Below are 25,069 nucleotides of genomic sequence, written 5' to 3' on the forward strand. Positions count from 1 at the left end.
CCCTTTTTCTTTTAGACTTTTAGTTGTCTAGTCATTGGACAAACACACAAATGGAATGACTTTTTGGTTAACGAGGATTATTTGCCAGTGTGAGCTGTATGCGTGATTGTTAGGGACATACGAGATGTGCCATTACCAATGGCCTGGGTTTGATTGTCTCTAGTCTACACACTCAACTGTCAAATAAAGTGAGCAGTTACTTAAATCAACCTTTTTCTGCTAAAAGTTAGTTGTTTTTTTTAATGCTTTGGAGTATGCCTTTGCTATTCAAGGTTTTTGTTTAACCCTTGAGCATCCCTCAAAATTTATACCCATCTGTGCCCCTTCGTACCCACACGGGTCCCCTGACAAAAGGTGATATAGCAATATCATATATGAATTTTTTTTCTGATTTTTTTCACATCAGATCTTTTAAACAACTTCAGACCTAACCACAGATATAAAGTTTTTCATTATTTTTTAAATATTTTTTAGGTTTTTATGGCTTTATTGTCATAAAAAACCCTGTTTTTTGGGGGGGAAAAACCCATAATATGCAATATTTTCAAAAAATGACTTGCAAATGGAAGTATTTGGCATGAAGTTATTACAGCCTTGAATAGGTAAATAATTCATAACAACATTGATTTGAATGCATTATTATTTTTGGAGTAATAAGAGTTTTTCAAATTTACACCCATCTGTGCCCCTTCGTACCCACACGGGTCCCCTGACAAAAGGTGATATAGCAATATCATATATGAATTTTTTTTCTGATTTTTTTCACATCAGATCTTTTAAACAACTTCAGACCTAACCACAGATATAAAGTTTTTCATTATTTTTTAAATATTTTTTAGGTTTTTATGGCCTTATTGTCATAAAAAACCCTGTTTTTTGGGGGGGAAAAACCCATAATATGCAATATTTTCAAAAAATGACTTGCAAATGGAAGTATTTGGCATGAAGTTATTACAGCCTTGAATAGGTAAATAATTCATAACAACATTGATTTGAATGCATTATTATTTTTGGAGTAATAAGAGTTTTTCAAATTTACACCCATCTGTGCCCCTTCGTACCCACACGGGTCCCCTGACAAAAGGTGATATAGCAATATCATATATGAATTTTTTTTCTGATTTTTTTCACATCAGATCTTTTAAACAACTTCAGACCTAACCACAGATATAAAGTTTTTCATTATTTTTTAAATATTTTTTAGGTTTTTATGGCTTTATTGTCATAAAAAACCCTGTTTTTTTGGGGGGAAAAACCCATAATATGCAATATTTTCAAAAAATGACTTGCAAATGGAAGTATTTGGCATGAAGTTATTACAGCCTTGAATAGGTAAATAATTCATAACAACATTGATTTGAATGCATTATTATTTTTGGAGTAATAAGAGTTTTTCAAATTTACACCCATCTGTGCCCCTTCGTACCCACACGGGTCCCCTGACAAAAGGTGATATAGCAATATCATATATGAATTTTTTTTCAGATTTTTTTCACATCAGATCTTTTAAACAACTTCAGACCTAACCACAGATATAAAGTTTTTCATTATTTTTTAAATATTTTTTAGGTTTTTATGGCCTTATTGTCATAAAAAACCCTGTTTTTTGGGGGGGAAAAACCCATAATATGCAATATTTTCAAAAAATGACTTGCAAATGGAAGTATTTGGCATGAAGTTATTACAGCCTTGAATAGGTAAATAATTCATAACAACATTGATTTGAATGCATTATTATTTTTGGAGTAATAAGAGTTTTTCAAATTTACACCCATCTGTGCCCCTTCGTACCCACACGGGTCCCCTGACAAAAGGTGATATAGCAATATCATATATGAATTTTTTTTCTGATTTTTTTCACATCAGATCTTTTAAACAACTTCAGACCTAACCACAGATATAAAGTTTTTCATTATTTTTTAAATATTTTTTAGGTTTTTATGGCTTTATTGTCATAAAAAACCCTGTTTTTTTTGGGGGGAAAAACCCATAATATGCAATATTTTCAAAAAATGACTTGCAAATGGAAGCATTTGGCATGAAGTTATTACAGCCTTGAATAGGTAAATAATTCATAACAACATTGATTTGAATGCATTATTATTTTTGGAGTAATAAGAGTTTTTAAAATTTACACCCATTAGTTCCCCTTCGTACCCACACGGGTCCCCTGACAAAAGGTGATATAGCAATATCATATATGAATTTTTTTTCTGATTTTTTTCACATCAGATCTTTTAAACAACTTCAGACCTAACCACAGATATAAAGTTTTTCATTATTTTTTAAATATTTTTTAGGTTTTTATGGCTTTATTGTCATAAAAAAAACCCTGTTTTTTGGGGGGGAAACCCATAATATGCAATATTTTCAAAAAATGACTTGCAAATGGAAGTATTTGGCATGAGGTTATTACAGCCTTGAATAGGTAAATAATTCATAACAACATTGATTTGAATGCATTATTATTTTTGGAACAATAACACTTTATTGCAAAAAAACAAACTGAACTGACCTGAACAAACTCAACAACAAACTAAACAAAGATGTAATTTACATTATCATACATAGCATGAACCATAAGATGGTTAGATTTTGCAGACAGGACATATCTTATATATATCTTTGCAGCAGTTACGATAATAATGTGCTGTTTGCACAATGAGCACTGCTTCAGCTTTTTGGAACGCTGCGCTTTCTCAGCAAAAGCCTCCCCTAAATTGACCGTGCGCTTTGTGTTGTGCATGCGCGCATCTGTTCATTTCGTGGCATCTGTGCAGAAATGACTAGTAAGACAAGTCTGCAAACTATTCTCACAGACTTCAAAGGTGCACCTGAATTAAAAAATGATCATCCTCTATCTTATTGGATAGACGATGATCATTTTCTGTCTCTCCCTCCTGTTCCATTCCTGTGACACTGGGAAACTGAACTGACCTTAGCAAACTCAACAACAAACTGAACAAAGATGTAATTTACATTTTATAGCACGAACCTCTAGATGGATGGATGTTGCAGACAGGACATATCCTAACTTTTGCAGCCGTTACGATAATAATGCGCTGTTTGCAGGATGATCACTGCTTCCAAGCTCCCCTAAATTGACCGTGCGCTTCGTGTTGTGGTGCGCGCATCTGTGCATTTCGTGGCGACTGTGCAGAAATGACTAGTAAGACAAGGCTGCAAACTATTCCCACAGACTTCAAATGTGCACTTGAATCCAAGAAGATAGAAAAGGATCTCTCTCTGTCTCTCTCCCTCCGCTCTGCTGACTTGCCTGGGAGAGTAACGACTGCCCCTCCCCCTCTGCTCAGCAAGCAGGTGGCTGTTTTCACACCCCTCCCCCCCTCTGGCTCAACAAAGAAGTGGCTGCTTTCACACCCCTCCCTTCTCTGCACAATGAGCCTTGTTTTTGCCCTCAGCCAAGTCAGAAAAATAACATTGACAGAGGTTCAAAGAAAAGAGAAAAAAAACGAAGCAGGCTGCCGTTGTTCACTTCAAGGAGGCGGCTCTACGGGCTGTTTTGTTTGCGACCGACACACACACACACACAGTATATATATATTCTCAATCACATTCACACCACTCTCTTATATCAGTTCCACTACATCAAGACTATTTTATGGTGGTCAGCTGTTTTATTGTCATGTATTTTGCATAATAAGATAACCATGTCCTGCATTCAAAAACACTGAAAATGTCTATGGTGGTGCTGTACCTAATATTGTGCTCATTGGATCCAAAACATATTTTTCCTTTATTTTGAAGGCAGAGGCTTAGATCCATTAGGTATTCACGAGAAAAAAATTATCACATGTCAGGATTACAGTATATCGAAAATATGTGATTATAATGGGAGTCAATGGGGCCCAAGCGGGTACAAGGGTGACTGCAGGGGGTACATATGTGAATCTCCTTTACTATACACCACACCATAGAGGGGATCATTGAATTTAAAAAATAATCCTAAAACACACATCCTGGCCAAGTTTCATGCAACTAGTCTTTAAAATGACTGATATATTGAGAATCAAAAATCCAAAAGTACCCAAGCGGGTCCCATTTTTCCCTAGGGGAGCTCAAGGGTTAATATCAAAGTTTAAGGTCAGTAATAGTATAACCACATCTAAATCCTGACATGTAACTCCTTTGAACTCTTCTACACAAAGTCCGATCTTTTACCTTTCAGATATGCAGCCAACTCCAAAACCATCACACTCTCTTCTCTTACTGACAGCACAGCATGCTATCGGAGCCCAGTAAAAGGCTGCCTCCTGGTCATTGCCTTTTCACACTGACACTCTGTCTGCTGTCTGTATGAATGTGTCTGAGTATGTGGGCTGTGTTCAGCACTGCTGTGCGTTTGCAGTAGTCAGTTTATCTTTCCTGTCTTGGAGGCAGACCGGTAATGCGTCTAACTGGCAGTGGTGTAGCTTCAGCACAGACTTGGACTGGCTAAAGTCCCATCTCTTTCCTATGATCACTTAATTAATGCCCAAAATATTGATATTGCTCAAATATTGTCATTTTTACTGTCTCTTTGCAAAGGTTTCCACTGCTTGTACCAACTTGTAATTTTGGGGTTTTTTTTGGTTGTAACCCAGTCTTTAGACCCACTCCATACCCTTTTACCTCTTGACCAGTCATTGATCAATATGCAAGTATTGCATTACCTAACCATCAACAATACCTGGTGGCTTTTTTTTAATAATGACTCACAGAGTTTGCTTAATTAGTTATCTATATTTTACAGATGTCCTCACAAAGAAAGCCCAGTAAATACAGTTACCTATATCTCTAAAATAGAATTCAGTCCAATGCAGAAATAACACTATCAGAGAGGTGTTAATGAAGCTCTGCGTTAATAATTCTTTAGTCAATAGGGTTACTGAACCAGACTTAATATTATTCATTATTATGCTGAAAGTTTTTCATGATCTTGTAAAAACTTTTTCCAATTTTGTGGCTAGAAATGTTGGACCATGTCCATCAGTCATCAAGACACCTGTCCGGTTAAACCAAATTCCCCTCATAACACATTTTAATTTCACGCTGCGCCCTTGTGATTTTTCATCATCTTTGGCCTCTTCTAGTTTAATCGTCTAAGTGTTAATAATTGAGTTTTTTCTGGAAGTGTCAAATCAAATACAATCAATTTTCTTTTTTTTTAAAGACACTGACATTTTCAAGACTGGATAACCATGTTTAACTCCAGGCCAGCCAGTGGTTTAGCTGCCTTGCACACTCTGATGTGGGCTTTTCATCTAATAGGCAACTGCACACAGCCTTTATAGAACCATTCACATTAGGGTTGAAAGGTTCCTCCAGCAACAGCCCCACAGTATGACTGGAATATCAATCCATCCTTTCCACCTTTGATTCAGCCCCCGCACCTAGACCTCCTTAGAGTAAAGAGGATGAGCAGGCTGCAGGAAAATACAAAGGCTTTAGGAAACGAAAGTGCTTAATAACAGTCCAGCTGTGGTGAGGAAGAGATTGTTATATTGCACAAAAAATAAGCCAGTGTTACTTTAATAAGAATGAGCTGCATTATCCTGAATGCTTGGATCATTTCTATAAAAACACACCATAAGATGCATTTTGCATACATTATCCTATTTCTACTCTTTATAAAATGTCACTGTAGATATTCTTCATTACTTCATTACAAACATTCTGGGACAGATTCCTTATAAATATTTTCACACGTAGCTCTGTTTGGTCACTTGCAACTTTCGCAGTGGAAACATCAATTCATTTGTTTGTTTGTTTTTAGAAATTGAATAGTAAGAGTTCAGTACACCTTTAATGCCTCCTGGTTTATTTCATCTTGGTAGGACTGCACGGCATTTTGACTTTTAGTAGAAATGCACAGAAAATGTTTTTACCTTTTGTCAGTTTCATTTTACTTGGTATTTCACACAAGCATTTGTAGTTCAGCCTAATACAGTCTGTCATTCTTAACCACATGGGGATGGGTCATTCAAAGTCATCTTCTAGATCACAGCTGTAATTTTGACCAATGGGATATTTTGTGGAAGCAGCAGAAAAGCTAAAAATGGTGCAGACTGGAGAAGACAACTGGATTAAATAAGAGTAATAAGAGAAAACTGTTAAAATCTTTACCACAGTAGTGATTCCAGGTTTTTTAGACCAAAAAATCCCCAAAGAAAAGCAATTTCACAACTTTTACGAAGCCTTCATTTTCAGTTTGTTTTTGAAGGTGAATCTGACTTTACTGCAGTTAAATGGATGAGAAATTATGGCGACACAGGTCGAAACGGTCCGATATCAAACTCCAAATGTATTTGATAAATTTGTTTGTTCTTCTCGGTTGACTGGTGGCATTTGCACATTTATTTCTCTGTCACTGTCATTTTTCTCCTTGTGCATCAAGTCATCAGAGCGTCAGGGCCATTACCTAGCTGGCTGTCAACAGCTGTCACTAGAGCTAAAATGATCAGTAGATCGAAACAAAAGCAATCTGCAACACTTACAGTATCCGCATTCCCAAAGGGCAAATGCCCAGTAGTCTTTTAGTGTATTTTCCCTCCTAAAATCAGCTGCTTTTATTTTTTTATGTATCATGAGGTAGTGAGTATCTCTAAATGCTTTGGAGTGTTGGTCAAAGCAAACAACTTATCTGAAATTATAAAAAACGTATAATTTATGTGTATACTTTTCACAACAAATTATTATTAAGTTATTCATGAAAAATATTAGTTGAATTTCAGTTCTGGTGAACTGAAATGAGCTCACTGACATAATCTCTGTGCTCCCGAAAACGTTCTAGTCCATCAAGGCATTGACAGAGGACCTGCGTGGTGTCCTGTGTGGTTTTACACTGGGATATTTACAGTGTGTCCTTTAGATGCCTTGGGCTTCAGGGTGAGGCCTCCTGCTTGTTCCTGCTTAAGGCTCATTGTTGTGTTTCTCAGCTCGTTCCCGAGCCATTTTTGAAGTGTGGTAGGGCCTAATGTCCTGCTGCGGCATGTTGTTGCTCTCTGGCAGTGTCATAGTCACGGTTGGTCTGCCAGGACTGAAGGATTCTCAGCAAAGCATTGCATTCTTCACCAGAGAGCAGTGTTATTCTCTTCACCTGGGAGTGGTTTTACTGTTTCGACTGGTGAGTGTATAGCTTCCAATAAATATCTATGTTCTGACCATTATGGCATTTTTATTTTATTTTATTTTACTGAATCTGTATATATTCAGATAACCTGAAATGACTTTCTCCTGTGTCCTTTGCTTATATAAAATATTCCTTTTACTCTGTTAAAGACGAATCACCGTAAGAAAAAGAGGGAAGCAGAGTAGCATACTTCATGTCATTTCAATCCTATCAGTATTTGCTGGATATCATTCATCACTGTGTCCCTTTGTGAAATGAGCTCGAACGTGAAACACTGGTGAAGAAATTGGTCTGACTTCCATCACTCTGTCATTCAGTCTCTCTCAACCTGAGAAAAAGTGCTCTGTATATTACTGATTTATCTCCCCGAGCGTCTTCGTTGTCCTGTCTCTGCCGTGGAGTCTACGATAAAGTCCTGATCTCTTAATGGGGCTTTGCTATTCACCTTAACCTACTTGTCCCAGGCTCAGCTCTGTGTTTCCTTCCTAAAGAGGTTTAACCATAAAAGCAGGGTCGCTGCCCCCTCTCTGCATTATCACTCCAAGGAACTTCCTTACTGTAGGAGTACGTGTGAGTGGAAGTCTTCTTTTCTGCTCATCACTCCATCCAGGGTTCACTGTGCTTGCCGAAGGTGGTGGGTGGGTGTGTTAAGATGGCAAGAGAACTGAAATGGAACTCCCAGATCTTACCGCCTACGTGCCATTCCTTCATAAAGACACCATTTCTTTTAATCTGGCTACCTGCCTTCTCCATGTCAGCATGGTTGTCAAGCTTTGTGTGATCTGCTGTGACTCATTCATCATTCTGGAGAGCACTGATGTTGCTCCACTTTCTTTGCAGATATGGCAGGGAGTGAACACTTTGCCGTTGCTTTAGATAAATGCATCTGCGCCCCTCTAAGGCTAATGACTTCTCTTACTTTCCTGGAACACATCGTCTGAAAAACGAAAAAGTATTTTGTGGAACTCCTCTAGTGGTATAATAGACATGCTATTTGAATGCAAATTCATCATCTTTGAAGAAGAACTGAATGCTGCTACACGCTTTATGCTGCAAATGACCCAAGGATCACACCATTTTCCATAGCATCCATATCACTGAGATCACCATTTCAGCAAAGGTGATGAGTTATTGTGTAAATCAAGTGGTATAACAGCAGGACAGAGATCAGTGGATGAACAAAAGAATAGATAACCGCAAGATAACTATTGATAATAGTCACACTCTCTAGTCCTGCCGCGCTGGTAAAATTTCATAGAAGCTGTCAGATTTTTTTTTTATGCTACCAAAATGGATAAACTTGACTGTGGAGCCTTTTGACCACAAGTAATGCAATGGAATGTTTTGAGGTTTTTTTTTCCATGAGTGGGTCCCCTTTTCATTTTTACTGTGCACACAAGTGTGTGAAAGCAGGTTTTTGCTTCGAGCTTTACATACTCCACTGTCCTAACTGCTGGTTGCAGCACTGTGGAAAGAATCGTAGCAATATGTGAGCAGTAGAGGTAAAAATAAATAAATACAAAAATAAAACTGGCTTTGCAGATGTTCAGTGGAAAAAGAAACACCTCAAGGACAAAGACTAATTATAAAGCATAATGTTATTTTAACCTTTAACTTCTAATAACAAGGCTGTCAGAATGTTTTGGCACCATGAATATTTTTTCTTTCAGTAAATAAAAGGTGAAAGTCTTTATTTAAAAATTACAGGAAAAAATAGTGCCATGCATGTGGTATAACAGGTAATTTCTATATTTGTGTCTTAATATCAGTATCTTTGTATCCCCATTTCTTTTTAAAAATGCAATAAGTGAATAAGTGTCCGTCTTCACAGCAGATTTTTTCTGATGTATTGTACAGCAGAATCTGCTCTCTTCAAAGAGAATTTTTGTGGCAGAGTATATCATCATAGATCACAGAGCAGCTCAATCTGTTGGTCTAATGCTGGACAAAATACTCAGGTCAGCGGGACCTTAACAGGAGAGACCGTCTATATAAGAATTCTATGGTCTTCTGGTTTTAACAGGCTTTTTGAGCCCTGCGCTGAGTGGAAATTTAGCTGTCTCATTCCACACTTTCTTGTATTTGTGATTGAGCTTATAATTTGGTTTGTCTCCAAGCAGCACCAGGACAGATGACAATCTCTCATCTCCTATACTACGAGTGTGTGTTAGCTCATCTTGGCTCTAATCATAGTTGGCAGTCTTCATATCTACTGAACACTTTGCTATCTCCTAGTCAGCAGGCACTTTACAATGTTCATGGCTGCTTATTGAAATGTCATGGCTGGACAATAAGTGGAGATGTATGCAGGCAATGTTAATTAAAGTTTAATGACCTCACTTTATTGTCTGTCATTACAGCAAAGACATGATAGAATATATTATAAAAGGTCACCCCTGTTCCACCTTTCAGTACCTTTCTGCATGGCTAGAATGCATTGCTTTCTGCTGTAGCACATCTTGATGGCTTTGATATGATACCTGATATCTACTGCAGTGCACTAATGCATTTGCTTTCTGTTTTATTGACCAAAGCCATTTCCTGCTTGCCGAAATATATTTACACTCTGCATGAACATACCAAATGCCAAAGATCAGTGAAGGTTTGCAAAAACAGCATAAGAAGCTTCCTCCAGCATAACTACAGCAGATAATGATAACGCAGATTTTTTTGTTTTGTTTTGGAGTTGTTGTTTTTTTTTAATGACTGATTTATCATGTTACAATTTCATTATTCCTTTTTAAGATAGTTCCTAAAAAAACATCTGATGTTTCCATATTTTTTATGCATTTGCTCTTGGCCAGCACAGTGAATTAAAATACAATACTGACACAAAGATGTGGGCCACGATGAACTGAGAGGAACTGCAAAGAATTCCCTGTGGGTTCATCTGTATGAGTCACACCTCTCATAAATAGTCACGTAGCTGATCATTCATATAGTGCATATTTTTGCAACAGAGAGTGTGACATTTCTTGCTTTGCAAGCCCTCTTTCTCAGCTGATTTTGTATTTTCTGCTAGTGTTTGGCCCTTGAAATGCTTATATTCAGTTCTGCAGTGTGTAGCTGTGCAATCATATATTAGGTTTGACAACTGGCAGAATTTTCCATGCCACATGACACGTTTCTATATCGATTTCTCCCTTTCCCAGCAGTAGCAGCAGCATTAGTAGGTTTCGCTTCCTGCCACTGTGAACATTGACTTTATATTGGCAATATTTCACAGCGAGCACGACACTAACATCCCAACATCACATTAAAGTCTTTGCACAGTTTTATTTTTGTGGAAGGTTGATTTGCCACTCGATTGCAGTTTCATCTCGTTTCTCTTGTTCACTCTTGAAACATTTGTTTGAAGGTCTTGCATTTCAGTTTCTTACATTTTCAAATATCACTGAAGATGGAGTACTCGGCTAACCCTGGCTGGCCTCTTCACATTGACCTCCCCCCGTCAACCACACAAAAGCCTCAGTCTTCATTTTTATGCTTGACTGAACATGATTTTTTTTTTTGGCATTTTATTTCTCTGCTTACAAAGTGTTTGGATTAAAGCAATTAAAAGTTGTTTAATTTTCACAGTTACAGAGTTGTATGCTTCCATTCTCTACATTAAAAAAACACAAGGAGGCAGTACAAGAGAACATAGCTTATAGTGAACCTGCAATGAGGCACTATATTTGTACTGCAGAATATGCAGGTTTATGAAATAAATACACGTTTACTGTGCAATAACAAGAGTAGAGTATTACATGTTTCGTCTAAGGCATCCTAATAGGTATTAAACTAATTATGTTTTTGAGTTTTTCAAAAGTTTGCTTGAGTATTATGGATTAAAAAAGTTAAGTTCTGCCAGGATTTCAGCAGATCAGTTGTTGGATCAGCCGAAATCCTTCTAAGCATCCACTTGAGAAATCTCATTCAGAGTGAGCTCATGAATCTGCTTTAACTACAAAAACTGCAAGCTTCTTTGCAACTCACCTTCACCCCAGCTTCTCTTTTCAGGATATATCTGACTGAATCAAGACCATTTGTCTTGCTCTGTAGTTGAAGAGGTGTGCTATTCCCTCTTTATGCTTTACATAGATATGTTTGAAACAGCATTTGGATTCCTCCATCAGCTGACTAAAAGGGGAAACAACTGACTATGCTATGGGTAATAAATAGATCTCTCTATGCCACTTAATGGACAGGCAATGGAAAAGTGGAAGCTGATGCAGGAAATCTTTAAGTCATACCAATAGACCATATAAAAGATGGACGTAGCTACTGTGACATCATTCACCAGTTTTTTGAGTTTAATAGCCTTGAGATGAGATTTTTTCCGTCACCATCTTGAAATGTGATTTGATGACAAGAGACATGTCTAACTGTGAAACCTCACACTCATTGGCTAATGGCTTTCAAACACAAGGTGGAAGCCAGTGAGCATATCTCTGATAGTCCTTGTTTTTGATGCTTAGATACTAAAACCCACACTTAATGAAACCGTGGTCCTTCTCCCCATTTCTCCTCATTACCCTCCATTGATGTTTCCAAGAGTCATCTAATAGGTAAACTGTGTTTTTACTGCAGCTCTGGAAGTGTTCAGTCTAAGAAACTACAACCGACTGTAGACGGGTAACAGTATTTATTTGAAAGACAGGACAACAATTTAAATTGCTCTTGAATTGGGAGATTTCCTCATATGTTCCCCAATGCAGCTGGTATATTCAGCATTAATTTAGAAATGCTAATATCCTTGCTGTCGTTGCCATGGCAGTTGATGTGCTTCATGATGTAGAAAATTTGCTTTTGCTGTACAATAACTCTGTCTCCCCTGGGCATTAGGGCTGAACGATATATCGCATTTGCGATAATATCGCGACATGATCAAGTGCAATTTTCTAACCGCAAAGGCTGCGATTATACTCTGGACATGTCCAAATTCATGGGCTGCATCCTCCTGAGGCCGCATTTGTAGACCGATTATGTCACAGCGACGCGCCGAAGGCTGTCCAAATTACTACCATATCCCAGAATTCATAGCGCGGCCCAGCCAAACTCCAGTTTCCAGCAATGGCGGCCGCTACTAAGTTTTAAAATTACTCATACTAATCTTTCTGGGTCACAAAATAAACTTTTAACATATTTTCAGGCGAGAAAGTAGTTGTGTAAACATCAAATATCTGCTCGGTTTATCAAGATATCCCATATTTGCAAAAGTGCTTCGACGTTTTCAGAGGCGTCTGCTACCCACCAGCTCGACAGCTAGCCGGGAGCTCGAGGGTTACTGATGCGGCCGAGAACGGCACAACTCCCGGCACATCATTTTCAGATCACCGCGGAGTTTCGCTGCTCGGGTTAAACGTAATATATAAGTCACTTAGACAACCTAAAAATGTTATTGTTGGGCTTTTTTCAGTGTTTTGTTTGTTCGTGAGTAAATCGGTTTGGCTGAGATTAAAGTTATTAGATTAGATAAAATAAAACTTTATTAATCCCCCGGGTGGGTTCCTCCTTGGTTTTCACACAGCTGACTAAACGTCAAACAGAAAACTTATTAAACAGAAGTATGAGACAGTTGAGAATTTACGCCAGTGTCTGGTTATATTTTAGATAGCAAGAAGCAGACGGCCGAGTTTATTAAACTCCACCGAGACAGCGGTGACGCTAATCAGAACTAGCCTTCTGATTAGCTAATCAGAAGGCTAGACCGTCCAATTTCACGCCTTTAAATTTTAAAGGCGTGTTTGTGTGTGTGTTTATACAATTGCTATTATGTTTGCACTTTATGTGTAATGTTACTGACTGCAGAGATCAGTAAGATGTGTGTATTTTTTATTTATTAGTTTTATTTATTTAATATTATTTTTTAATTGAATGACTGTCTAGTAGTTCACAGATGTCGAAAAACTGAGTGTGGTAAAGCCACTGATTTTTTTTATGTATATTTCTGCAATCTGCACATTGTACTGACTTTCATTTTAATGTTTACACCAGGGTTCCTTGTCAGCACTTTATGCTCAGATGTTTGTAAGCTAAAAATAAACTATTGTGTATGTTCAAATATACTGTTGTGATTGAAGAAGTTAAATAAAAATGTCAGTCATCAATTCATGCATCACCTCATGTCATCATAACAGAGGTCTGTCTTCCAGGAAAGAACAGTTTAAAATTAATGTAATATAGTATTGGCCATACTATATGATGTATTGCTTGTCTTTGTTTAATAATACAGAAGACAAAGACCTTAAAAAATAATCGCATATCGCATCGCAATCGCAATATTGGGGCAAAAAAATCGCAATTAGATTATTTTCCATAATCGTTCAGCCCTACTGGGCATCCCTCCTCAAGTATGGTGCCATTGTTCTCCTTTTCTTAGCAGCAGCTACAGTGGTTGGTGTTCATAGAAGAGATGAAATGCTGTCTTTCACATCATCTGGGACCTAATGATTTCTTGCTATTTTTGTCCTTAACCTAGTCTGTCAAGTTATCTGTATTGATCTCTCAGAGATGCATTATCAGTCAAAAAAAGATTAGTGCTTAGTCTCAAGGCTACAAGGAGAAAATAACATATCAGGCTTGTCCTTGTAACTCTGAGTGATTTGCCAAATATAAGCCTTCCGGTTATGCTGAAACTCGATACTTCATTGCTTTTAGAGTGTTAGGTAAGTGTTGGCAAGCTCTATAGCTTTAGAAAACTTCATAAATCAATGTAATTTCCTGTAGTTTAGCTAAAGCTGTCAGTTGTCAATCTTATCATTTATCTGTTTTACTTGACTCAAACTGGGCTTTTTTTCTTGTTTTTATTTCCAGCTCCTAGAAGGCAGTTTCACATCCCAGGTCAGCCATGAAGTCGATGGGCTTATCTTCCAGCCATGTGGGGTAAGCCTTCAACAGAGTGTGACAGTTTGTCATTTTTCAAACCCTTAGTCCCGTTGCTGCAGGTTGATTGTCAGACTCTGCTTTGTCTTCCTACATGCACATACAAAAGAATCGAACAGCTTGTCACTACCACCCACCGTTTGTCACTCTCTGTGCCAGTCTTGCCCTCGGTTATTGTAAAGGAAACGGCAATACATGAATTCACAGGCCTTCCTGTAAGACAGTACGCAGTAAACTTGACACATAGTGTTTTCTGTTACAGCCTAAACGAACTTGGTTGAAATACGTATTTGTTTGGTGTTACGACAGCAGAAAATCCTATGGTGGTAACACTAAAACACCTCTTATCATCATCTGCGATCGACTCAAGGACTTCTAATCCACTGCAGTATATTCTACTTTTGCGGAATAATTTACAAACATTAATGCAGAAAGACCCTGGACTGAAGTTTTTATATTTTACAAAAACTTCTGTCCAATTTTTCACCATTACAGAACCACCATGGTTTTATATCGTCTACGCCAAATTCTGACCTTACCTTCCTAAAGTAGCAGGAGAAATCGAGACCGATCCGACCATGTAACATTTTTCCAGTCTTCTGTTGTCCAATTTAAGTGAATTGTAGCCTCTGTTCTTGCGTAATGGGAGTGGCACCCAGTGTGTCCTTCTGCTGGTGTAACACATCAGCTTCAAAGTTTGATGTTTTGTGCATTCAGAGATGACCTTCTGCACACAAGGACCGTGCCATATTAAATTGTCCATGAAAATACCAGTATAAATGTTTACATGATATAAATGTCATCCTCCAACCAGGCTGTGAAGAAGGAGACACGAAAAGCTGCTGATGTGTGACCCAAATGTAAAACAAGTGACTCCACTTGTTTAACTAAAGGGTTAAGCAGTTATTTTATACTTAAAAGTTCCAGACAAAACACTTCCTAGGCTACTTTTGTGCTTGCATTTGACTTTGTGCAATAGTAGTGACAAAGCATATTGCACTAATGGTAGCTTGTGGAAATAGATTTATGCTTTGAAATAGGTAGTGTGTCATCAATAACAGCAGCTCACTGAAAAACAAGGGTGAAAAGCCCTTCATTTTGTTGGCACTAATAAATAAATGCTCCCGCCTGTAAGCTACAGTCATGATAATGTTGCTCCGTTCTTTTTATATATATATATCTATATATAGATAGATAGCAGCTGGATAGCGTAGTGGTTAGACTACACGCCTTTGGAACAGAGGATCGCAAGTTCGATTCCTGCCTGGGGCGTCTGTATCCAGTAAGGGTCCTAAGGCTAGACCCCCTATGCTAAGCAAGCCTACCGCAGACATGAGCGAGACAGATAAATATGAAGGCATGCCGGCTCGGACGTCGCCCGGATCAACAAGGTCCGCGTCAGGTGTTGAGGAACCAGGGCACCCTGACGAAAAGTGGGCTACTGGAACAAGAAGGCATCGGTGGGCAAGAGACGAAAACAGGGCGTTGTTGGAATGCTACTATGCAAGTAACCCCGGCGGAAGGGGCTACATGAATAGGATGAGGGACCTATGGATTCTTCGATACCCAACATCCACAATGACGGCGAAACAACTAGTAGCTCAGTGTTCCAACATTCGAAAGAAGGGACTGCTCTCACAGCTAGAGATTGACGAGGTACAACACAAATGCTACGGCAAGGAGGAGTCAGGACGCCAGGTCAGGGGGGAGATATCATCACCCCCACCCGAGATTGGGTACATAGCCCCAAGTGCGATAGGAGAAGGATCGTTGAGTGCGAGAGGAACTGACCTGAAAAATAGGATCATGGCCAAGCTTGAAACCTGGATCTCGCGTAGCCGGTTACCAAGATTACGTGAAGTTCCCTCAGAAGGTCTGCTAGATGATGTTAATGCAGCACTACGGGCAATACCTACAACCACGATTACCGACACTAACAAGCTGATCTACAATACGGCAACAGTGATCAGTGAGATGCTTGGCTACAAGTTGAACAGCGACAAGGGGCAGTACCCTCCATGGAGAAGGAGGCTAGAGGGCAAGATCAAAGTAGCACGGAGGGAGGTTAGCCAACTAACGGAGTTGCAGAAAGGTGCGACAAATAAGGTGCCTAAGAAATACAGCAAGCTGTCCATACCTGAGGCCTTGGAAACTGCCAAGCAAAGACTCACAGCCTTGGCCAGCCGCTTGAGGAGGTACACCAGAGAGATAGAAGGCAGGAGAATAAACCAGCTGTTCTCCACAGAACCAGCAAAGGTGTACTCTCAGTGGCAAGGGAACAATAAGAGAACAGCACCACCAAGGCTGGAGACGGAGCAATACTGGAAGAGCATATGGGAGAAGGATGCAACCCATAACGGCAATGCTCAGTGGCTAGAGGATCTGAGGGCTGACCACAGCGACCTCCCTGAACAGGGTCCAGTAACCATCACAGTGGCAGATATCCAAGAAAGGGTCTCCAGTATGAAGAGTTGGACAGCACCAGGGCCCGACATGGTTCACGCCTACTGGCTGAAGAAGCTGACTGCACTCCACGAGCGTCTGGCAGCACAAATGAACCAGCTGCTAGTTAACGAGAGACATCCGGAATGGATAACTGAAGGCCGGACGGTCCTGATCCCCAAGGACCCCAAGAAGGGACCGGTCCCCTCCAACTACCGACCAATAACCTGCCTCAGTACTACATGGAAGCTCCTGTCAGGCATCATATCGGCTAAGATGAACAGGCACATGGGTCAATACATGAGCGGGACACAGAAAGGAATTGGCAAGAATACCAGAGGCACAAAACACCAGCTACTGGTAGACAGAACAATCAGCCGAGACTGCAAGACCAGACTGACCAACCTGTGCACTGCCTGGATTGATTACAAGAAGGCCTATGACTCAATGCCCCACAGCTGGATACTGGAATGCCTAGAATTGTACAAGATCAATGGGACCCTAAGAGCCTTCATCAGGAACTCAATGGGGATGTGGCGTACAACACTAGAGGCCAACTCCAAGCCCATAGCACAAGTCACCATCAAGTGCGGGATCTACCAAGGAGATGCTCTGTCCCCACTGCTGTTCTGCATAGGCCTGAACCCCCTCAGTGAGATCATTAACAAGACTGGCTACGGATACCGACTACAGAACGGAGCAGTTGTCAGCCACCTCCTGTACATGGATGACATCAAGCTGTATGCCAAGAGTGAACGAGACATCGATTCACTGATCCACACTACCAGGCTATACAGCAATGACATTGGAATGTCGTTCGGACTGGAGAAGTGTAGTCGGATGGTAACAAAGAGAGGGAAGGTAGTCAGAACTGAGGGGATTGAACTACCAGAAGGCAACATTGCAGACATAGAGGACAGTTACAAGTACTTGGGGATCCCACAGGCGAATGGGAACCATGAAGAGGCCGCTAGAAAAGCTGCAACCACCAAGTACCTGCAGAGGGTCAGGCAAGTCCTGAGGAGTCAGCTGAATGGTAAGAACAAGATCCGGGCCATCAACACGTACGCCCTGCCCGTGATCAGGTACCCTGCTGGGGTAATAGGCTGGCCAAAGGAGGAGATAGAAGCCACTGACATAAAGACAAGAAAGCTCCTTACCATGCATGGAGGGTTTCACCCCAAGTCCAGCACCCTGAGGCTGTACGCTAAGCGGAAGGAAGGGGGCCGGGGACTGGTGAGTGTCAGCACCACAATCCAGGATGAGACAACGAACATCCAAGAATACATTAGGAAGATGGCCCCGACTGACCGAGTGCTCAGTGAATACCTCAGGCAGCAGAAACCCAAGAAAGAGGAGGGAGACGAGGAACCATCATGGAAGGACAGGCCCCTGCACGGTATGTACCACCGGCAGATAGAGGAGGTGGCTGATATCCAGAAATCCTACCAGTGGCTGGACAAAGCTGGACTGAAAGACAGCACAGAGGCACTAATCATGGCAGCACAAGAACAAGCTCTGAGCACAAGATCCATAGAGGCTGGGGTCTATCACACCAGGCAAGACCCCAGGTGCAGGCTGTGTAAAGATGCCCCAGAGACAATCCAGCACATAACAGCAGGGTGCAAGATGCTAGCAGGCAAGGCATACATGGAACGCCATAACCAAGTGGCCGGCATAGTGTACAGGAACATCTGTGCCGAGTATAACCTGGAAGTCCCGAGGTCAAAATGGGAGATGCCCCCAAGGGTGGTGGAGAATGACCGAGCTAAGATCCTGTGGGACTTCCAGATACAGACGGACAAAATGGTGGTGGCTAACCAACCGGACATAGTGGTGGTAGACAAACAGAAGAAGATGGCCGTAGTGATCGATGTAGCGGTTCCGAATGACAGCAATATCAGGAAGAAGGAACACGAGAAGCTGGAGAAATACCAAGGGCTCAGAGAAGAGCTCGAGAGGATGTGGAGGGTGAAGGTAACGGTGGTCCCCGTGGTAATCGGAGCACTAGGTGCGGTGACTCCCAAGCTAGGCGAGTGGCTCCAGCAGATCCCAGGAACAACATCGGAGATCTCTGTCCAGAAGAGCGCAGTCCTGGGAACAGCTAAGATACTGCGCAGGACCCTCAAGCTCCCAGGCCTCTGGTAGAGGACCCGAGCTTGAAGGATAAACCGCCCGCAGGGGCGTGCTGGGTGTTTTTTTTTTTTTACACACACACACACACACACACACACACACACACACACACACACACACACACACACACATATATATATATGTATATGTATGTATATATATATATATATGTATATGTGTATATATATATGTATATGTATGTATATATATATATATATATATGTATATATATATATGTGTGTGTATATGTTAGGGGTGCAACGATATTCGTATCGATATTGAACCGTTCGATATTGAACCGTTCGATACAGTGCTTTCGGTTCGGTACGCATATGTATCGAACAATACAAAATTTGTAATTTATTTTATCAACTTTCCTTCTGACGATGCTGTCTGTGTTGAGCGCTCAGTGAATCTGCGTTCGACTACTCCGCCTAGGGTCGACAGTGCAGCCTAGGCGGAGTAGTCGAGCGCAGATTCACTGAGCGCTCAACACAGACAGCATCGTCAGAAGGAAGAGCGCAGGGCAAGCTAGCGAGACAGAAGTTAAGCTCTCCTTACAACATGGACCTCCCCCACTCTCATTCAGATCTGGCGTTTGGAATTATTTTGGTTTTCATGTGACGTATGACCCTGAAGGTAAGCGAGTCATGGACTAAAGTAAAACAGTATGTTGGATGTGTCATGCAATGCTCAATTACATGGGTGGGAACTAGTGTGTTAGCGCAGTTAGCTCGTTAACGTGTTGGCCGTCTAGCCCCATGCACGGGGCGATCGGCGGTAGCTCGTTAACGGAGATTTGCCGTGTTGTGGCGTTAAGGTCATTTCAACGAGATTAACCTGAAAGCACTAGTGGGAACACAACGAATATGACTGCACATTTATGCCGACATCATCCTAGTGCAAAGACAAGTGGAAGCAGAAAAAAAACAAGCAAGCATGCTACTAACTTTAGCCGAGTCATTTAGACAGCTGCTTAATATGCTGCTGAGAATATAGCCCAGAAGAAGCGGATAGTATAGCTTTTATTTTGGAAAGAGACATTTCTCTGTAATAAACTCTCTTTTCCAAAGATGAGTGATTCCTCAATCAGATACAGGGCTCGCAATATCGCTAGCCCGACGTCCCGGGGCTAGCGATTTTTCCAGTCGGGGTACCAAAATCTATCTCTGCCCTGCCCGTCGGGCTATTGTAGGAAGGAAAAATATATGTCAATGCTTTTGCATTCTTTCGGAAATGTAGCTGGGTAATTATGTCATTGGCATCGGTGAGCCACTGTCAATATGTGACATATTGAAATCGCGTTTGAATTTGCGCTTGTTTTTTTGCTTTCACTTTGCAATCGCGCGAACTGTGTATAGAGAGCGACAGCACTGATCTGTGAGTGATGATAATTTGCGCACCAATTCCTCTGACATCGTCTTATTAATCGTTACCTTACTATGCAAACATGACAAGTGAAATCTCCCGCAGCAAGCTTAAACATGTGAGAGGTTGATCGCGCAGAGAATCGCTGAGCTTATGTGAGTGCGTGGGTAAAAGCAGCAGGATTTATATTTGACTAAGATGACCTGGATGACTGAGAACCTTCACAGACAGATATATATTTTAGTTCTGCTGAGCCAAATAAGACAGGTCAGGGTGAAGAAGTGACAGCCAAAGAAAAGCTTACCACAAAACGGAAAAGTTATGACAAATCAGACTATAAGGCAAAAAGAAAGTGCAGCTTTATGGTTTCATGGACAAAATTATTTCTGTGGCTGCAATATGACGAGCTAAATAACCAGGGCTGCACATAAGTGGTCCGCAGGTGCGCATTCGCTGTCAAAATAAAAATATATGTATGTATATATCTATGTATGTGTATATATGTATGTGTATATATGTATGTGTATATATATGTATATGTATATATGTGTATATATATGTATATGTATATATGTGTATATCTATGTATATGTGTATATCTATGTATATGTGTATATCTATGTATATGTGTATATCTATGTATATGTATATATCTATCTATGTATATGTATATATCTATCTATGTATATGTATATATCTATATATGTGTATATATGTATATACAGTGGGGCAAAAAAGTATTTAGTCAGCCACCGATTGTGCAAGTTCCCCCACTTAAAATGATGACAGAGGTCAGTAATTTGGACCAGAGGTACACTTCAACTGTGAGAGACAGAATGTGAAAAAAAAATCCATGAATTCACATGGTAGGATTTGTAAAGAATTTATTCGTAAATCAGGGTGGAAAATAAGTATTTGGTCACCTCAAACATGGAAAATCTCTGGCTCTCACAGACCTGTAACGTCTTCTGTAAGAAGCTTTTCTGTCCCCCACTCGTTACCTGTATGAATGGCACCTGTTTGAACTCATCATCTGTATAAAAGACACCTGTCCACAGCCTCAAACAGTCAGACTCCAAACTCCGCCATGGCCAAGACCAAGGAGCTTTCGAAGGACACCAGGAAAAGTATTGTAGACCTGCACCAGACTGGGAAGAATGAATCTACAATAGGCAAGCAGCTTGGTGTGAAAAAATCAACTGTGGGAGCAATCATCAGAAAATGGAAGACATACAAGACCACTGATAATCTCCCTTGATCTGGGGCTCCACGCAAGATCTCATCCCGTGGGGTCAAAATGATCATGAGAACGGTGAGCAAAGATCCCAGAACCACACGGGGGGACCTGGTGAATGACCTGCAGAGAGATGGGACCAAAGTAACAAAGGTCACCATCAGTAACACACTACAACGGCAGGGAATCAAATCCCGCAGTGCCAGACGTGTTCCGCTGCTGAAGCCAGTGCATGTCCAGGCCCGTCTGAAGTTTGCCAGAGAGCACATGGATGATACAGCAGAGGATTGGGAGAATGTCATGTGGTCAGATGAAACCAAAGTAGAACTTTTTGGTATAAACTCAACTCGTCGTGTTTGGAGGAAGAAGAATACTGAGTTGCATCCCAAGAACACCATACCTACTGTGAAGCATGGGGGTGGAAACATCATGCTATGGGGCTGTTTTTCTGCCAAGGGGACAGGACGACTGATCCGTGTTAAGGACAGAATGAATGGGGCCATGTATCGTGAGATTTTGAGCCAAAACCACCTTCCATCAGTGAGAACTTTGAAGATGAAACGAGGCTGGGTCTTCCAACATGACAATGATTCAAAACACACCGCCCAGGCAACAAAGGAGTGGCTCCGTAAGAAGCATTTGAAAGTCCTGGAGTGGCCTAGCCAGTCTCCAGACCTCAACCCCATAGAAAATCTGTGGCGGGAGTTGAAAGTCCGTGTTGCTCGGCGACAGCCCCAAAACATCACTGCTCTCGAGAAGATCTGCATGGAGGAATGGGCCAAAATACCAGCTACTGTGTGTGCAAACCTGGTAAAGACCTATAGTAAACATTTGACCTCTGTTATTGCCAACAAAGGTTATGTTACAAAGTATTGATTTGTATTTTTGTTATTGACCAAATACTTATTTTCCACCCTGATTTACGAATAAATTCTTTACAAATCCTACCATGTGAATTCATGGATTTTTTTTTCACATTCTGTCTCTCACAGTTGAAGTGTACCTCTGGTGCAAATTACTGACCTCTGTCATCATTTTAGGTGGGGGAACTTGCACAATGGGTGGCTGACTAAATACTTTTTTGCCCCACTGTATCTATATATGTGTATATATGTATATATCTGTATATATGTATATATCTGTATATATGTATATATCTGTATATATGTATATATCTGTATATATGTATATATCTATATATGTGTATATATGTCTATATGTGTATATATGTCTATATATGTATATAGATAGATAGATATAACTATTGCCTAGTTACTCACAGATTACAACTCATGATTATCAAGACTTCTTCTAATGTACAGTAGATCATTTACATGGAAGTTAAAAGCTTCTAAAAATCCATTTCTGAGGGTTTTCCTGAAATTGGTACCATAATGAGGTTCTGTTCCCATTAGCATAGCTATGTGGAAGCCATTGAATTGCAATTAAGCTGATTTATATTAGAGCTATCATAGTGTGTAATAAAAGCCAACATTTTTCATACAAATATGCAACTATTTAAAAGAAATAGGGTGACACTGGAAAGCAACACTGGATTGCTTTCTTTAGGCCTCAGACACGCATGACTAGAATTCAGTCGGTCACCACAAGCAGTTTCCATTTCTGGTTTTGTATCTTAAATGCTTACGGAGTAGTTAGACAGTGTTTACAGACAAGTCACCAACTAGGGGCAATCAAGGCAATCTGCTCATGACCAAAGCAATCTCAAGGAGGTTTTTGTTGCAGTACTTAGTGATTGCCATCAACCGTCTGCAGTCCGTCGCCATCTGGTTGAGGAATGTATGTTTTTCCTAGTCCTCCCTGCCAGGGAGTAGCTGACCGGTCTCTGGGCCTGTGTGACTGGGACCTAAAGCTGGAACTGTAATTTCAGACGATGCATGCAAAGGTCCATATAGATGTCCTTACGCCTGCCTGTTTTTTGTGATCACATGGACTCATCCACAGACATTACATCACAGTGCAGCAGCTACACATGCGCACCAGGAGGCAGACTTCAAAGTTCTAAGTATAACAAGAACGACTACCTGGTCGTCGGGTCTCCAGTTGTCTGAGTCTGAATCTTACAGATTTTTCTCTGGCTACAAAAATTAAATTCAAATTCACTTAAATTTAGAGAACCACGAAAACTAAACTTCACTGGTTAATTGTTGGTGAGCATAATTTCTCTTTGTTAGTCACAAAAAAATAAAATATTAACTCTGTTGTAAAGGGAATTCTCATTGAGATTGCAGAATCAACACAATAGGGCTGCAAACCTGCAAAAAATAACCTGAATTCTAAATCGATCATAGATTTAACCACAAAACACAGTCGGTGTGTTTCTCCCTCTTGCTGTTTTTCATGATTTAAGAAGTAATTATCATTTAGGATAACTGTAGCTATACCCGTTTTGTAGCCACAGTTCTCAGGAAATCTGGCAAAGAAATTTACTGGAGGCAGGTTTACACAGCTGCACTTTTCCTCCACCATCTGCATTCCCAAGTAGTTTCACAGAGCCTGCTTAATTGATGCATCACTGTCTCAGTCAGTATGGTGCAATAAATTTCTTATGTTTTGCAGGTGTTTTGGTCCTTCAGCAGTATCATCTTTCCAATTTCAGTTTTCTCCTTTTGATTTGCATTTGCATTTTGGTTCCTTATGAATGTGGTTGGGTTACTCTTTTCTCTCTCATGAAAGAAAGAATCCCAATTAGATTTAGGGTTTATTATTTCTGAATTTGTTTTTGTTTTTTTAACTCTTTGAAAAATTGTTCTGTTATATTATATTATCCTTATCATTATTTATAAATTATTTACAGTCTTTATCAGAAATTGTTTTGGAATCAGAGCACTACGGTTTTGTTTTGTTTTTTTTATTGTGCAGCTAGTCATTGATTTATGATCATATAGTCATCTGCAGCCTCTGTGAAATGCGATATGGAGGAGGGTGTTGAAAGCACACTGGTTCCTTTGACGTCACTATGTATGTGTCTGAGAATTTGAAAAACCTTCAGAGGAAACTGCCACATCATCTGCATCCCAGTCATGGATTAGGACGATGCTGTCAACTGGGGTTTGTGATTTGTTTTGGCAGCCGTGGTTTACAGAATTGAAATGATTGCTGTTCAGCAGCCAGGAAGGGAATCATCAGGTGCAAATGATCTCCAATGAGAAAACTGATTGCATAGACAGGTCATTGTTCAAACAATTTGTTGTCAGGTGCCTTTTTTCACTCCCTCCCCTGTATAAGTCTCACCTTTGAAATGGATAGAAGTCCTTTCACATCACTGAAAGGCTGTGCACTGTAAGAGAGATTTTTTCCAAGTGTCTGTACTCAGTTTGATTCGTGATTGAATCGTCTTTTAAGAAATGTTCTTCAGCTGTTTCACATATCTGCGAATGAAATCTTGCCAAACTTTGAAGGTCAGCAGCTACTTCCTCCCTGCAAAGCCAGGCAAACTAATGGGCTGGAACCCAAAAAGATGACAAGTGTTTGACTAAATGATGACGCAAATAGAAGGGAAATGGAAAATATTATGTAACAATGTCTGTTTTTATTTATATTGAACGAATTTCTATCCATCTGCTCTAGACGGAGATAAATAATTATGATATACTTCTGCTTTAACGGGAGTTGATTATTTAGCATGCATCTAACCACTCCGAACAGCGTGATAGTAGCCTGGGTACAATCTCAACAGTTAATAATAAAAGCTGCCATCACTAGGGTTGGTAACAGGCACAACGCTGACAACACTTTGGACATAACACAAATAGGAAAGCTGTTCACCTGCTGTTTTGAGGTCTATTTGAAAATAGTCTGCCGATGTCTTACTGTGTGCTGAAAGCACTATAGCTCCCAGTTTCACTATTTTATAGCACCCTAGAACA

At 40.2% G+C, this 25,069-nt stretch overlaps 1 protein-coding gene across 1 annotated transcript in view; it reads left to right on the forward strand.

Annotated features, from left to right (window-relative positions):
- Window positions 1-25,069, forward strand: part of rngtt (RNA guanylyltransferase and 5'-phosphatase) — a 113,933-nt gene that overhangs the window by 52,478 nt on the left and 36,386 nt on the right. Inside the window, exon 12 of the mRNA XM_085372042.1 lies at window positions 13,931-13,999. Coding sequence (XP_085228168.1) covers window positions 13,931-13,999 — 69 coding nt within the window. The remainder of the gene's footprint in view (window positions 1-13,930; window positions 14,000-25,069) is intronic.

The sequence above is a fragment of the Diplotaxodon limnothrissa genome, linkage group LG15 (assembly GCF_057381915.1).
Source record: "Diplotaxodon limnothrissa isolate DT_005_m linkage group LG15, D_limnothrissa_male_GT1.1, whole genome shotgun sequence".
Lineage (NCBI taxonomy): Eukaryota > Metazoa > Chordata > Actinopteri > Cichliformes > Cichlidae > Diplotaxodon > Diplotaxodon limnothrissa.